The following is a 12,290-nucleotide window of genomic DNA, read 5'->3' as shown; positions in this document are numbered from 1 at the left end:
AAAATTTAGATTCTTGTCCATCTGCATGGGCTAGGCCCCTAGGAGGATATGATGAAATTGTTAATGTACATATCGATGGAGAATGATACATTCCTCATTACAAAGCTGTACATTTATTCAGTCCAAATTCTATAGACCATTGAATATAAGACAGGCATTGCATTATATTCTTGATATCCATTCTCGTACAATTAAGTCGGTCTAGATTTCGCGTCATTGGCAAGAACACAATGAAGGTAGGCGTCATAAGAAAGGGAAAAGCCAAAAGGATGCAAGAAGTATAGGAGATAAAAAAAATTGATCGCTATAGGCTATAAGTAAATCCGACGTAATATTTTTTCTTTCATACCCCCCCCCCCCTAAAATAAAATACAGGAGACAAGAATCCTTGGATATTGGGTGTTTCCGCAAGCAATATGGATGAGAAGGAATAAATACAGAGCTAGGAGTCTGACGTTCAAAAAACTCTTGGGAATTTGATTTTTTTAAAACTAATTCTTGTTATTGGAATCGTGGGAGGAGGATTGGACGTAAAGGTCATGGCTTAGTTTCGAATCACAAGTTCAACGTTGGCAAAACTCTCCTAGATAAATCCAAGTTTTTAGCTTCATGAATTACGATTAACTACGATGTTTAGGAAGTATTATTTTCCAAATGTAAATTGTTTAAAGAAGAATATTTCTAGAAATTCTTTTTGAATTACAACGCAAGTCTAAAATTAAACGATTTTGCTAAGAACATTGTGAAATGTAAAACTGATGCAACCTTTTGGGCACGGAAGACAAAAGCTGATGCTCATTTGTAGCTTATTCAACATATTACATATGGATCTCTACTTGGTCCATGTTTCATCATCAATTTGTTTCTTACCCATATCCCTATCAGTGAAGCATTAATTCTTCAATCTCGCGACTGTCGAAAGGATTTAACCGTTTCCGACAACTTCGATTTTTAGTCGATTTCCTATGAAATCACATCTCATTTTTTATCTAGTTCTCTATAATCTAATACCAGAAGTAGCTCTAACAAAGATCCCTGGACTGTCCATGGAACCGGAAAGTGTGACGGTCGTCTGGAAATTATTAACATTAACTCTACAATCTTATACTCCTTCAAAATGACTGACAGTGCGCAGCATTATATGAAGACAGCAGACAATCTAATCAATGTATTTCCTATAAAGAAATTATCTATCATTCATATCCATGAGCAATTGTAAATTATCCCTATCGGTGGTTTCTGATTCAACAAAGTGGACATTGTTTTCAGCGTTAAATATGAATATTTAATCTGTTTTTATGATAATCTTGGAATGGTTTTTGTTTTGCTTGCTATTACAACTTTAAAATTTAACGTACATCAAGCAGAGGCCTGTTCAACAGAGCGAGTGCTCGCGAGCGCTCGCCAAAATTCCCTATACCCGCAACACAAATTTTGGCAAGCGCTAGCGATCGCAAGCGCTCGCTCTGTTGAACTCGCCTCTGAATTTGCCAAATCTAGCTTTTATCCACAATGTCCATGTTCTAATCAGCATTCGGGTACAACACAAATATGTAATTAATTAACTACTACTAATATGCATGCTTTGTTTTCTTGATATAGTAAAACAGGTTTAATTACTTATATCACTGTGATATCTATGTCAAAGCTTAGCTCTTTAATAGCGAAACATTAATGAAACTTCTCAGTAATTCCACAGACTACATTAAGCTCACATAAAACAGGATTCGACTACTCTTGAGGTAAAAGCTAAGGCAATAATAGCCTGGTCCAATACAAGATTCTGAAGCTGTTTTCATTGTCTGGTTCAATATTCTGTTTAGTGTTAACTTTCAATGAAAGCCACAGAAAACGGGTTTTTAATCTTTGATGTTTTGAAGGCGACTCGAGAGTCGACAGTTTTCGGGTCAGGGAAATAACGTTAAGAAACTCCATTGATTTCCCAAGAATCGAAAACCGGAAGTTCGAAAAGAAGTTGTTTGGTATGGATGGTGAAAATCGGAAACCATTAATTAAGCGTGATTACATTTTACAGGAATCAGTGACACGGAATTGGAGATAACATTGAGTCCCTCATTGACTAAAAGTAAAATAAGACGCGACCTGAAATTAAACCAGTTGATTTCACAAGGTTGCTGAGAGCAGCTAAAAATGACGTCCTCGTAAGGAAGGCAAACGTTAGTACTGCTTAAGCAGTTTGCCAGGATCGATAACAATAAAACACTAAATGTAGTTCGTAATCAAAGAATTTTCAACGAGATGAAAGAACATCAAGGTAAAAATAATTCGACAACGATCAAGAAGCCATTTTCTATTTGCCTGTTTACTGTACATATACTCTTGACCCTGAGCAAACGGCAAACTGGTTTTTCCTCTCGCGAGAGTTTACAGTTTGTTTACCTTTTGATACATATCACAATCATAAAGCTTTTGGCCGCGTAGAGCAGACGACATCTGGGTGACAATGTCGATCTTCTGTCAAACAGAGGCCCAAATAAACGAGAAAGTAATAGAGAAACCCGCCTTAACTTAGATTGAAAAATCTTGTCAATATTGTCTTGCCAGATTTTTGGCTATCTACGGCTTTGGTCAGTAAGAAGTTGGTCAGACCTAACGACAAAAAATTGATAGGTGTTTTATGGTAATAAATATCATCATTATATATCTTATAATGCTTTAGACATTTAATTGTCAGAAAAAATACCGACATCCATGGATAAAAAAGGTTATTGAGTATTCCAAAGTCAATAATTCTAAAATATGTAAGCAGCATTTATGAATTCAATGTTTGTGATCGTTTTAATAAAAGACAAATCATGCTTTTGTATCAATGAAATTCAGATTTTGTGTGAAATAATCTTACTTTTTTTTTAAATAAAAAAATCTCAGAATATATATTGCAGAAAATTCTAATTAGTTTTTAAAAGTATATATATACATGTATATATAACACCCGTAAACTGTGAGCCTAAGGTAAGTAAATATTTGGTATATAAATTAAACACGTGTCAATTTTAAACCTTAAATATCAAATATTAGTCCTCAAACATTGACCATGTAAACTTTTTTTTCATTTGTACTTAGAAATCAAAATACACCAACAAGTGAAATCAGATACATTCTACTAATATATGTACTAGTATTAGACCAGCCAAGTTTTTTGGTATTAACAATCAAAATCATCTATCAAAAATAGAGAGTCCGTGACAACAGCTTTTGGACTTCACCGTCAGGCAGCGCCTTGGAAAAAATACACTGTGCTCTCTCAAGATTGACACGTGTCCTCTACAAATTGGGTTCATTCCCATAATTCATCACCGACATCCGGCTAGAGGTGGGCTGTTGTAGTCATGACTGATTACTTATCAATAACCCAACACGAGTTTTCACTCAGTTTTAATCAACAAACAAACGATTTCAAAGGAATAGTACAATACATTGACTAAAATGAATATCACATTGAAAATAGGTTAAATAATTTAAGTAACAGATTGTAAATCTAATAACAATTACTTTTGTAATCAATTTTTATAAATGACGTATACTCTAATTTTGTCCATCATATTTACAGAACACATCAATGTCCGTCATATTTACAAATGACATCTACGTCCGTCATATTTACAGAACATAAATGTCCGTCATATTTACAAATGACATCTACATGTTTGTCCGTTATATTTACAGAATATAAATGTCCGTCATATTTACAGAATACAACACATATGCTGATGTTCTTCACTTGTTGTGATGATTACAATAATATCCATTACAACCATATTCTAGTATATTCCTATGTGTGCTATTATTTCGTTACGACAGCTTTTCTTGTCATGAAGTAGCATTCCATCGGTTCCGGCTTACCCTTCATTTTTACACACCCTCTGTGTTCGAAGTGGAACTCGGGATCAAAGTTTTCCGGCGAGTTGAGAAATCTGGCAGAAAGAAGATGCAATTATTATCTTGTTATGTGCGATTGTGAACATTATATTTCCTAAATTTATCCCGATTATCTCAATTTCATGTAATTAGGAGAGTCGCCGATGGATCGGGGTTTTACCTGTAGGCATACTCTGACACATTAATCCGGCCCTTGACCCCCGTTGTTTCTGTTCGACTGGTCAGGTTCACAGTGTTTCCGAACAAACAGTATCTGGGCATGCGCTTACCAATTACTCCTGTAACAACTTCCCCAGAGTGAATGCCAATGGTTATCTAGATTAGAAAAAGTGTTATTGTTATTGCATGGAAATCAGGAAAGCATCGATATGCTGTAAATTAAATATCAAATTCTACATGTAAATGCTTTGAGTGTGTCTCTTTTGCGTCTTACCACTATCTGGTTCCCGTATGGGTCTTTCAAATGGTTCGAGATATCCATCATACCCAGAGAAAGTCTTGCAATGCAACGCGCATGCTCAGTGCAAGGTTCCGGAAGCCCGCTGACAGCCATGTATTTGTCACCAACTGTTTCGACCTAATACATGCGTTACAAATTATATCAGTTTAGTTCGATATAAGAAGCAGTTGTTTGATATCTTATAACAAATGTAAATGTTGCATGAATACCAATGTTACATCCGATCTAGTTTTAATTAAAAGTCAAGATGATAGATTAACAGTAAGATCACAAGTCTTCAATACCTTGTAAACATCGGGATTAGTTTTTAGGAGATCATCAAACTTGACGTAGACATCATTCAGAAGATTGATGATCATTATAGCCCCCTCGGCGTCCGAATGCTGGGCACAGAACTCGCTGAATCCTACGATGCCGCTGAATAAAAGGGTGACTTTTTCGTGCTTGGAGGCAGGAACCGGGCGCTGATGGCGCAGCTCGTTAGCCACAGATATCGGCAAAATAGAGTACATTAATCTGAAAAACCATAAAGCATAGGCCTGAAGATAGCATCTCTGTTAATATCAGAAAGATGGCGATTCCTGATAAACTATAGAGTGTATACCTGTCTGTTTTGGCTTTTTCATCTTCTAACTCGCGGTGGGTTTGTTGTAGTTGGTCGTTTAGTACTTCGAGGTTCCTTGCCAATTTGTAGTCCGCCTCAAACCGTTCGGACAGCAGCACGAGGTCACGAGTAGCGTCATGCAGAGGAATGTCGCTCAAGTAAAGACCCTTTCTATGTAAATCGTCCAAATTTGTCACACTTGGAGAACATAAAAACAACATCATATCCGATTCCGGAACGTATATCATTTGACCCTTTAGACGCATGCGAGAAATGTCATTTTGCTCCGCAATGTTTGTGTGTATGTACAACCCATCTGAGTCCAGTACCCCAGCTTGTGTCCTTAACACGTAAACAGTGTTAATGTGTGATAGAACATTGTTAAACTCAAAGTCCATGTGTGGACGAACCATCTCGAACACCGAGTCGACGCGACATGAGGGACTTCCGGTCTGAGGGATAACTCGTTGTAAAGAGGACCCGGCTTGTCTTATTACCATGTTACGGTCATACATAAAATGAAACGGGAAGGCTCGACAAAACGTGGCGGGACTGATTTTCTTCTTTTTAGAGAACATATCATGGTGGCCAGTTGAAACGGATGTGTATTCATTCGTCTGTTTGTCTCGGTGAGTGATGGCGAACTGTACATGGTCACAGTCCTTAGACTTATGCTTGATAACCTCAACGTCCACCTCTGATTCATGAAGTTTATGCGCTACCTCTTTCACGATACCAATCACAATCGGTTCCAGTCCGTCTCGCTCTGAATAGTAGTGTAGTATCAGTGCTCCATCTTCCTGTCTCTCTGTGCAGCGGAAGGAGGGAGCACGCATGCCCGGGTAAATGGTGGCAAGGTGGTCATGCAGAGCGTCGAGGTTTTGTAAGAAATCTCTTGTAGTTCCTCCTAAAACTTGTAGAATTTTGTCATATCCCGATTCCTGACAAAACTCGAAGAACATCTTCCCGAAGTACTGTAGGATATCTGCTGCTGGTAAATCTTTATAAATGAAAATAAATATTTATTATGAAGCTTAAATTGTAAATCTGAAACATACATGTGTTAATCAAATAATGGGTCTTCTTTCGAACTCAGCAGATGAAATTGCAAATATATGGAATTGATTTTAGGAATTCAAAAGCTTTTACAAAATTTTGCTGATTTGCACTCACTAAGGACCTTGGATGCTGCGCCAACAAGATCGTATGTCTTGGCATCTTCGTACACTTGACGAACAAGAAAATGGCCATCCATTTCTAGACCGGCCTCTTTTCTATAAAATGTTGGTAAAACAATGTATAGTTTAGTTATAAATCAAGTCTTACCACCCAAATAAACCTCATTCCACAATTTGTGTTAATGCCAGGATATACTCAATACTTTGATAATGGACACCAAATGTGTTTTGTGAATGATAATGGCCGATTGCACTCGTGGCGATAATTGCCAAAATTTTACCAATTTTTCAACGATATGGCACCCCCTTCCTGTAAGATAGCAGTGTTCTAATAATGAGGCCAATATCCGGCGGTTCCCTACTGGAAGGGGACAACTGAACCTTGATTGATCCAACTATTCTTTATTCACTTGAAATATAGATAACCTCAGTACCATATGTTGTAAAATACTTGTTGTTTTCTGTTTTAATCAATTGCATTACGGTAACACTTTCTCAAAAAGTTAATTCAACAAGGAGGTCTCTGTCCATGGTAGCCCCCCCCCCCCCCCCCCCCTTAGACTGCAGGAATAGAATTTCTATCAATATACACATCTGTCTTAGATAATAATATTTTTGATTCAGATATTCCATTAAATGTTGACTTGACTATTCCCGTTGTGATCATAAATAGTTATACACTCTAGGTCGATAAATATATTTATAACTTTAACAACTTTATTTATAGCCTCAAAATGCGTTCCGGGTTGATAGCTGACTATCTAATGAGTTCACTTTGCCAATTGAATGGCTGGTGCTGGTGATAATAATAAAGATTGTAATTGTGTATTTCTAAAGTTACATAATTAGCCTAATAGCCGTATATGTTTAGAGATTTAATTTCGAGACTTTTCCTAGAAATAAAACAATTTTCCTTATAAGTTTTTGCACATCTGGGCCATCAAATATTGCGAGAGATTTGCTTTGAGAGAAAAAACTACAGTGGAAGCACTGAAAACGAACATGAAGGATATATAATACAAAAAGATCAACCAACAATTTTCGAGCAGATGTTTCGATTTTTTACCTTATAGAACTCTGTTATATTATATTCATTTCAATTTCACGTTAACTGCATTGTTAACCCTTGTTTGCCAGTCTGGCGAAATTCGTGATAAAAAAAAAGAAAATCGACTTCACAAAAAAGCCCCTCTCATCATCGAAGGTATAATACAGATGACAATTGAATTACAGACAAATATTTGATGATGGTAAATCAAATATATTCGAGGATACTTCAAACCAATATTGATTCACACAGCTGCAACCGAGAAATTGATCCGCGAGAGAAAGGACTCATCTCTAATACAGAAACTGAACGCACCTTGGACAGAATAAGTCTATAGAGAAATCCTTGACTCGACAAATCAAAAGGGGAATTAGTGCATACATTTAACGAAAAGAAGCAAGTGAGAATTTCTGGTTCTTAAAATAAACTTGTCAAATTATATTTACGATAGTGTTTGTACATATTTTCGCTACTTTCCTTTCTGTCATGATAATATGTTGGGGAAAAGAGCATGATATATAGTAACCAACCCCAAATAACCATGCAGCGCTTTTAAATCATCTTTGCATTTTTTTTTTCTGGAGGCCCGAAAAGATACTGAGTAATTTAACACGCCGGTGCATGTATCCTCCATGTATCTTAGGATTTGCGAAAAACCGAGTATTCTTCGAGCATTACTCAACGATTGTTTATGATTCGTGAAATAATTTTGTCGAAAAATGTGTTGAGAAATGAGAAAAATTATGAGATAACCGTGTGTTTGGTAATACGAATTCCAAACATTGGAGGATTCATGGACATAATGTGTCAGACTGATATTCACAATCAAGAGAAATACTCTAAAACACAGAAATGCTTTTATTTCAGTTTGAGATAAAGAAAAACCTTGTTCATGATATAAGCGCTTGTTAAACAAACTCGTGCAAAGTATCATTTCCTTGACACTCAAATGTAAAGTTGATATCATATTAAGAGGGTCAAGGTTGCTCTTAATTAAATCGTTTTAACAAACATGTATATCAATTTATGTCGTTTTAAGTCGTTTGTAGAATTCAATTGTGTGAAAATTTTACATTTTCACGTATTCCAGTTGAAGAATTCAATCAAATGATAAAAAATTGCCTTTAAACACTATCAAAGGAATGCGACCGTGATTTGGTGTTCAGATAAAATCTTATTCAGCAGCACGAGACAACTGATATAATTATCATTGAATGAATAAAAAAGCTTAGTAGATATAGTTCAACCATCAGTACAAAGTTATCTTTAAAATAAAAAAAAGCCCTAAGCATTACATAATTTTCAACGTACGTTTTCATAAATATATCAAATAAAAATGTCTTAGTTGACATTGTAGATGATTCTATTTCACTACTATCAACGTAATCGTCTGCTTACTTGATGTTTTCCCAAGCCTCGTCCCCAAAGTTGCGTACCACAAGCAACTCCAAGGCATAATTCACAAAACCATACTGAAATAGAAACAGAATCTCCGTATGTATAATCAATCATCAACAGATAAATGATGTTTCATTCAATAATATCTGCACATCAACTAAAATAAAGACCCCCTCCCCCTTTCTGTTTGTGTTTTACCCCCTAGGATTTATTTACAACTGATAGGACATGTACAACGGTTTTATAACATGTCATTAATGGTAGCTAGAAATCTCTTATTGAAATCATAAATCAATTCATTCAGCTCAGAACTCGGAGAGAAATGCACATTCATACACTAAATCACACAAGTTGTTTTGGTTTATCTTACTTTAAACTTCTCAGGAAATCTCAGTTTCCGATTTTTGTATCACCGACTTCTAACACAGGATTAAAGATTAAAAAAAAGTCACTATAACACAGAACTTTAAAATAAACCACAAAACCAACCCGGAAATTAAATATAAACGGAGTAAAGAAGTAAGCTACTCACCATTTTGCTTGCTGTTGTCAGTCGCCCTTCTTCATGAGTCTATCGGACAGTTCGCAGCCTCGATCGCTGTTTAGCCGTACTGCAAGCCAGATTTTACAACCTCCGAACAAAGCGCCGATATTTACAATATTCGGAACCCTTCCACTCAAGACCAACTCGCGCTTTTAAGTGGAATTGCTTTATGTAAATTTTATCTGATATAAATCTTTAAAACGCTGGCGATATTTGGGGGGTGAAATTTCCTTTCTTTTGTGGTTTAGGGTATATACATCGTAGATGTGAATAACAATTCGGGGCACAGCGCAGAGTTAAAGATTGTGAAATTCTTGAAAGATAAAAAGAGACAGTTATTGAGGTGTTTAAGAATCAATCGCGGTGCGTGGGAATCATTATGGGTTAAATATTTTTACGACAACGCAACCGTTCTGATGTACGGCACGCGTTGCTAGGGTACTTGCATCACGACCCGGCTACTCCATTTTCTTTATCACGACCGCTCTGTCGGGTATTTTGTAAAGTCTTAAGACTTACACCTGCTCGTTTGGAACTTTTGCCCACATGATTCTAGATGAAATCAATTTTTCTGTCGCATTATGGAATTTTATACAACGGTCTTTTTCCCTCTGAAAAACACATGCCTTTGTAGAACTTGTGAGAAAAAAATTAGCTTTTGAAAATTAATCTCCTTTAAAAAAAACAAGCTTCGTTGCTATGATATTTGTGATCTGCTGAGGTGTTGAATTATTTCTGGATGTGTAGTCATTGAAATGTTTTGAAGGTATCGCATGGCGTTTAAATTCTTCAAAATTGTCAGTAAATCTACATAAAACAACGAATATCGTCACTACACGAACGCCATTTGCAAGACAATTATCTTTTTCTATTCAGCTGGTTTCAATCATTGTAACGTCCTTAAAAATGGGATCAATAAATATGTATTTTTTTTTAAATCTTGGAGCAGGTACATTAGAAAATCACACGGAACCTTGAAATTTTATTGATCTAGTTTTATGGAAGTGATAAAGTTGGCGGATAAGTATCAATTATTCAGTCTTTGTTTATTGCCCGTGATATGGGGTTCCATTCTCGCTTCGTTTTAAAATGTTTCAATTTACATTTGGACCCCCTCGGAACTTGCGGGCATTATCGTCCTGGTGAGACCCTGTACGCCATTAGTGCCTTCGTGAGACGTGACGACTTCCTCCCTGATACTGATGCGGTCCCCACCCCTCCATCAATATAATCACTGCACGACTTTGTCGAGACCATTCACGGCATGCATGTCTGTGATTGCGGTTTCCATTTGTTAGCCATTTATTCTCTGTTGTTAATTGGGAATTGAATCGGAATTGAATGAGTTTAATCATTGGAATCAGTCAGGGGAATAATAAGCAGCGTCCATCGGAACCTTACCCGGTCGCTGATTTGAGTTCTTGCCGGGGGAATCCTTTTTGTAAACGCGCGCGCGAACAGACGATTGCTACATCATCCGGTTAAGCGTATCGTGGCCTGGGGATAAAGCTCTTGTAAAGCCGACAATACAGGAATCACGAAGACTAATTAGTATTCAGTTTGATTAATGTTCAATTCATATCAGAAAATGACAAATTAGGCAATGGAATCCATGAAATACTGTTACATGTGTATAATTATATTCGCCAACAAACGGAAAGAGCAACAACTCGTATTTGATTTTATTAACTGAGGGACGAAGTTGCAACTCTTGGATAAAAAAATTAACACTTAACATTTTTTCTAATAGAGTACCGTATATTTTTTTAAGTGTGATTAGAAAATATGAACTCATTATTTTGGAAAATATGGTAAAAAAAAGTATGCTTTGAGTGGCTGACATAATTATCAGATTACATACAACCCAAATTATTTTCATGGACTCAAACGAGAATAAAATGCTTTTTTTTTTTATATTTAAAGACATTACATAAAAATATATAGTCAATATATTGATAGATAACTTTTCATGCTATAAATTACGTAAATTTTGAAGAAAATTTTTCGCATTTTAATTTATTGATAATTATTGAAATACTTAATACATGTAGCGACTGCCTCTAAAATTTTCTTTGTTTTTGTTTTTCAGAAGAAAACATTTGACATTCTTGCAACAATCAGATTAAAGAATCGGACTGTGATTGACAAATTCGGCCAAGCTTGGTAGACCAGTGTACAATAACTGTGCATCAACTGTTTACAACTACATGACTGTACTTCATAGAAATGTTCTGTCGGATAAACGAATAAACGAATTAAGATCTTTAATCTGAGGGACAAAACGGATGGGTTAATTCCACTCAAATGAGACATACAGCATAATTATCCAAGATCTTGTATAAATCAGTACAAATCGACCATAAGAGTTGTCGTTCTTGTAGTTCCTAAACCTATAGATTATTTTGTACCTAGATTCTCGTTTTACTTGCCAATTCTAGCAGGCATTGGTGACAAGAACGACGTACAACTGGTATGGTACAGTAAAGTGTTGGTTATTTCAGAGAGATTATGTACAAAATCAAAGGGAACCAATATTGTATAATTCTTATTGGGACGCATTGCAATTATTGGACAGCTGTAACGTGCTAAAACAGGTTAGCGTTTAATCAATAGGTTTTACCATTAAATTTAAGGAAAACTTATTGTTTCACCACTCGCACACATTGATACTACCATTTTGCGTATCGAGGAGACAAAAGAAAACGTATTATTGGAAAATGTCTCAAAACTGGAATGCTAGTATTTTGTGTATAGGACAACGAGTGATCATATTTCATAACTCCGATCGACTGAGCAAACTGCACGACTCTGAAAAGTTTGTCACTAAGCGTTCTCAAATTAAACAAAATATCCATTCTTAAAAATTAACGAGAAAAAATTAATTGTCAAATAATAAAAATAAGAGTTTAAAACATCCATCCCCCCAAAAAGCAAAATTATTAGAAAAAAGAACTATTTAACACAATTTAAATACATGTATCAAAAATTAAAAAAAAACATCGCCAACTAAAACATTAAAAATTGATATTTTATCACGTGCACACTTATTGGTCTCTTACAACTACATCTATGCTTAAAATAAAAGCCAACACTTGATTTATTCTTGCATTTACAGTTTATAAAAATTTCATTACACAAAATTTTAACACAAAAAGAAC

General features: G+C 35.7%; 1 protein-coding gene across 1 annotated transcript; it reads right to left on the bottom strand.

The window, feature by feature from the left end:
• Positions 1-3,379: 3,379 nt before the first annotated feature.
• Positions 3,380-9,761, bottom strand: LOC105333171 (guanylate cyclase soluble subunit beta-1). The gene is made up of 8 exons (XM_011436015.4): positions 9,121-9,761; positions 8,589-8,662; positions 6,138-6,238; positions 4,965-5,964; positions 4,645-4,876; positions 4,334-4,477; positions 4,061-4,215; positions 3,380-3,935 (listed from the first exon to the last, which is right to left on the bottom strand). Exons 1-8 carry the CDS (start codon positions 9,121-9,123, stop codon positions 3,806-3,808), a joined length of 1,839 nt encoding a protein of 612 aa, XP_011434317.2. The 5' UTR covers positions 9,124-9,761; the 3' UTR covers positions 3,380-3,805.
• Positions 9,762-12,290: the final 2,529 nt, after the last annotated feature.

Source organism: Magallana gigas, chromosome 2 (assembly GCF_963853765.1).
Source record: "Magallana gigas chromosome 2, xbMagGiga1.1, whole genome shotgun sequence".
Taxonomy (NCBI): domain Eukaryota; kingdom Metazoa; phylum Mollusca; class Bivalvia; order Ostreida; family Ostreidae; genus Magallana; species Magallana gigas.
Note: the sequence above shows the minus strand (reverse complement) of the source record. Positions and strands in the feature narration are given on the sequence as shown.

What these genes read in the sequence shown, in the direction of transcription:
- LOC105333171 (XM_011436015.4), bottom strand. An exon ending in GAGGCTTGGGAAAACATCAA is followed by an intron (nt 6,239 to 8,588) that starts GTAAGCAGACGA and finishes AACATTTTATAG; the next exon opens with AAAAGAGGCCGGTCTAGAAA. An exon ending in GTGTCAGAGTATGCCTACAG is followed by an intron (nt 3,936 to 4,060) that starts GTAAAACCCCGA and finishes TCTTTCTGCCAG; the next exon opens with ATTTCTCAACTCGCCGGAAA.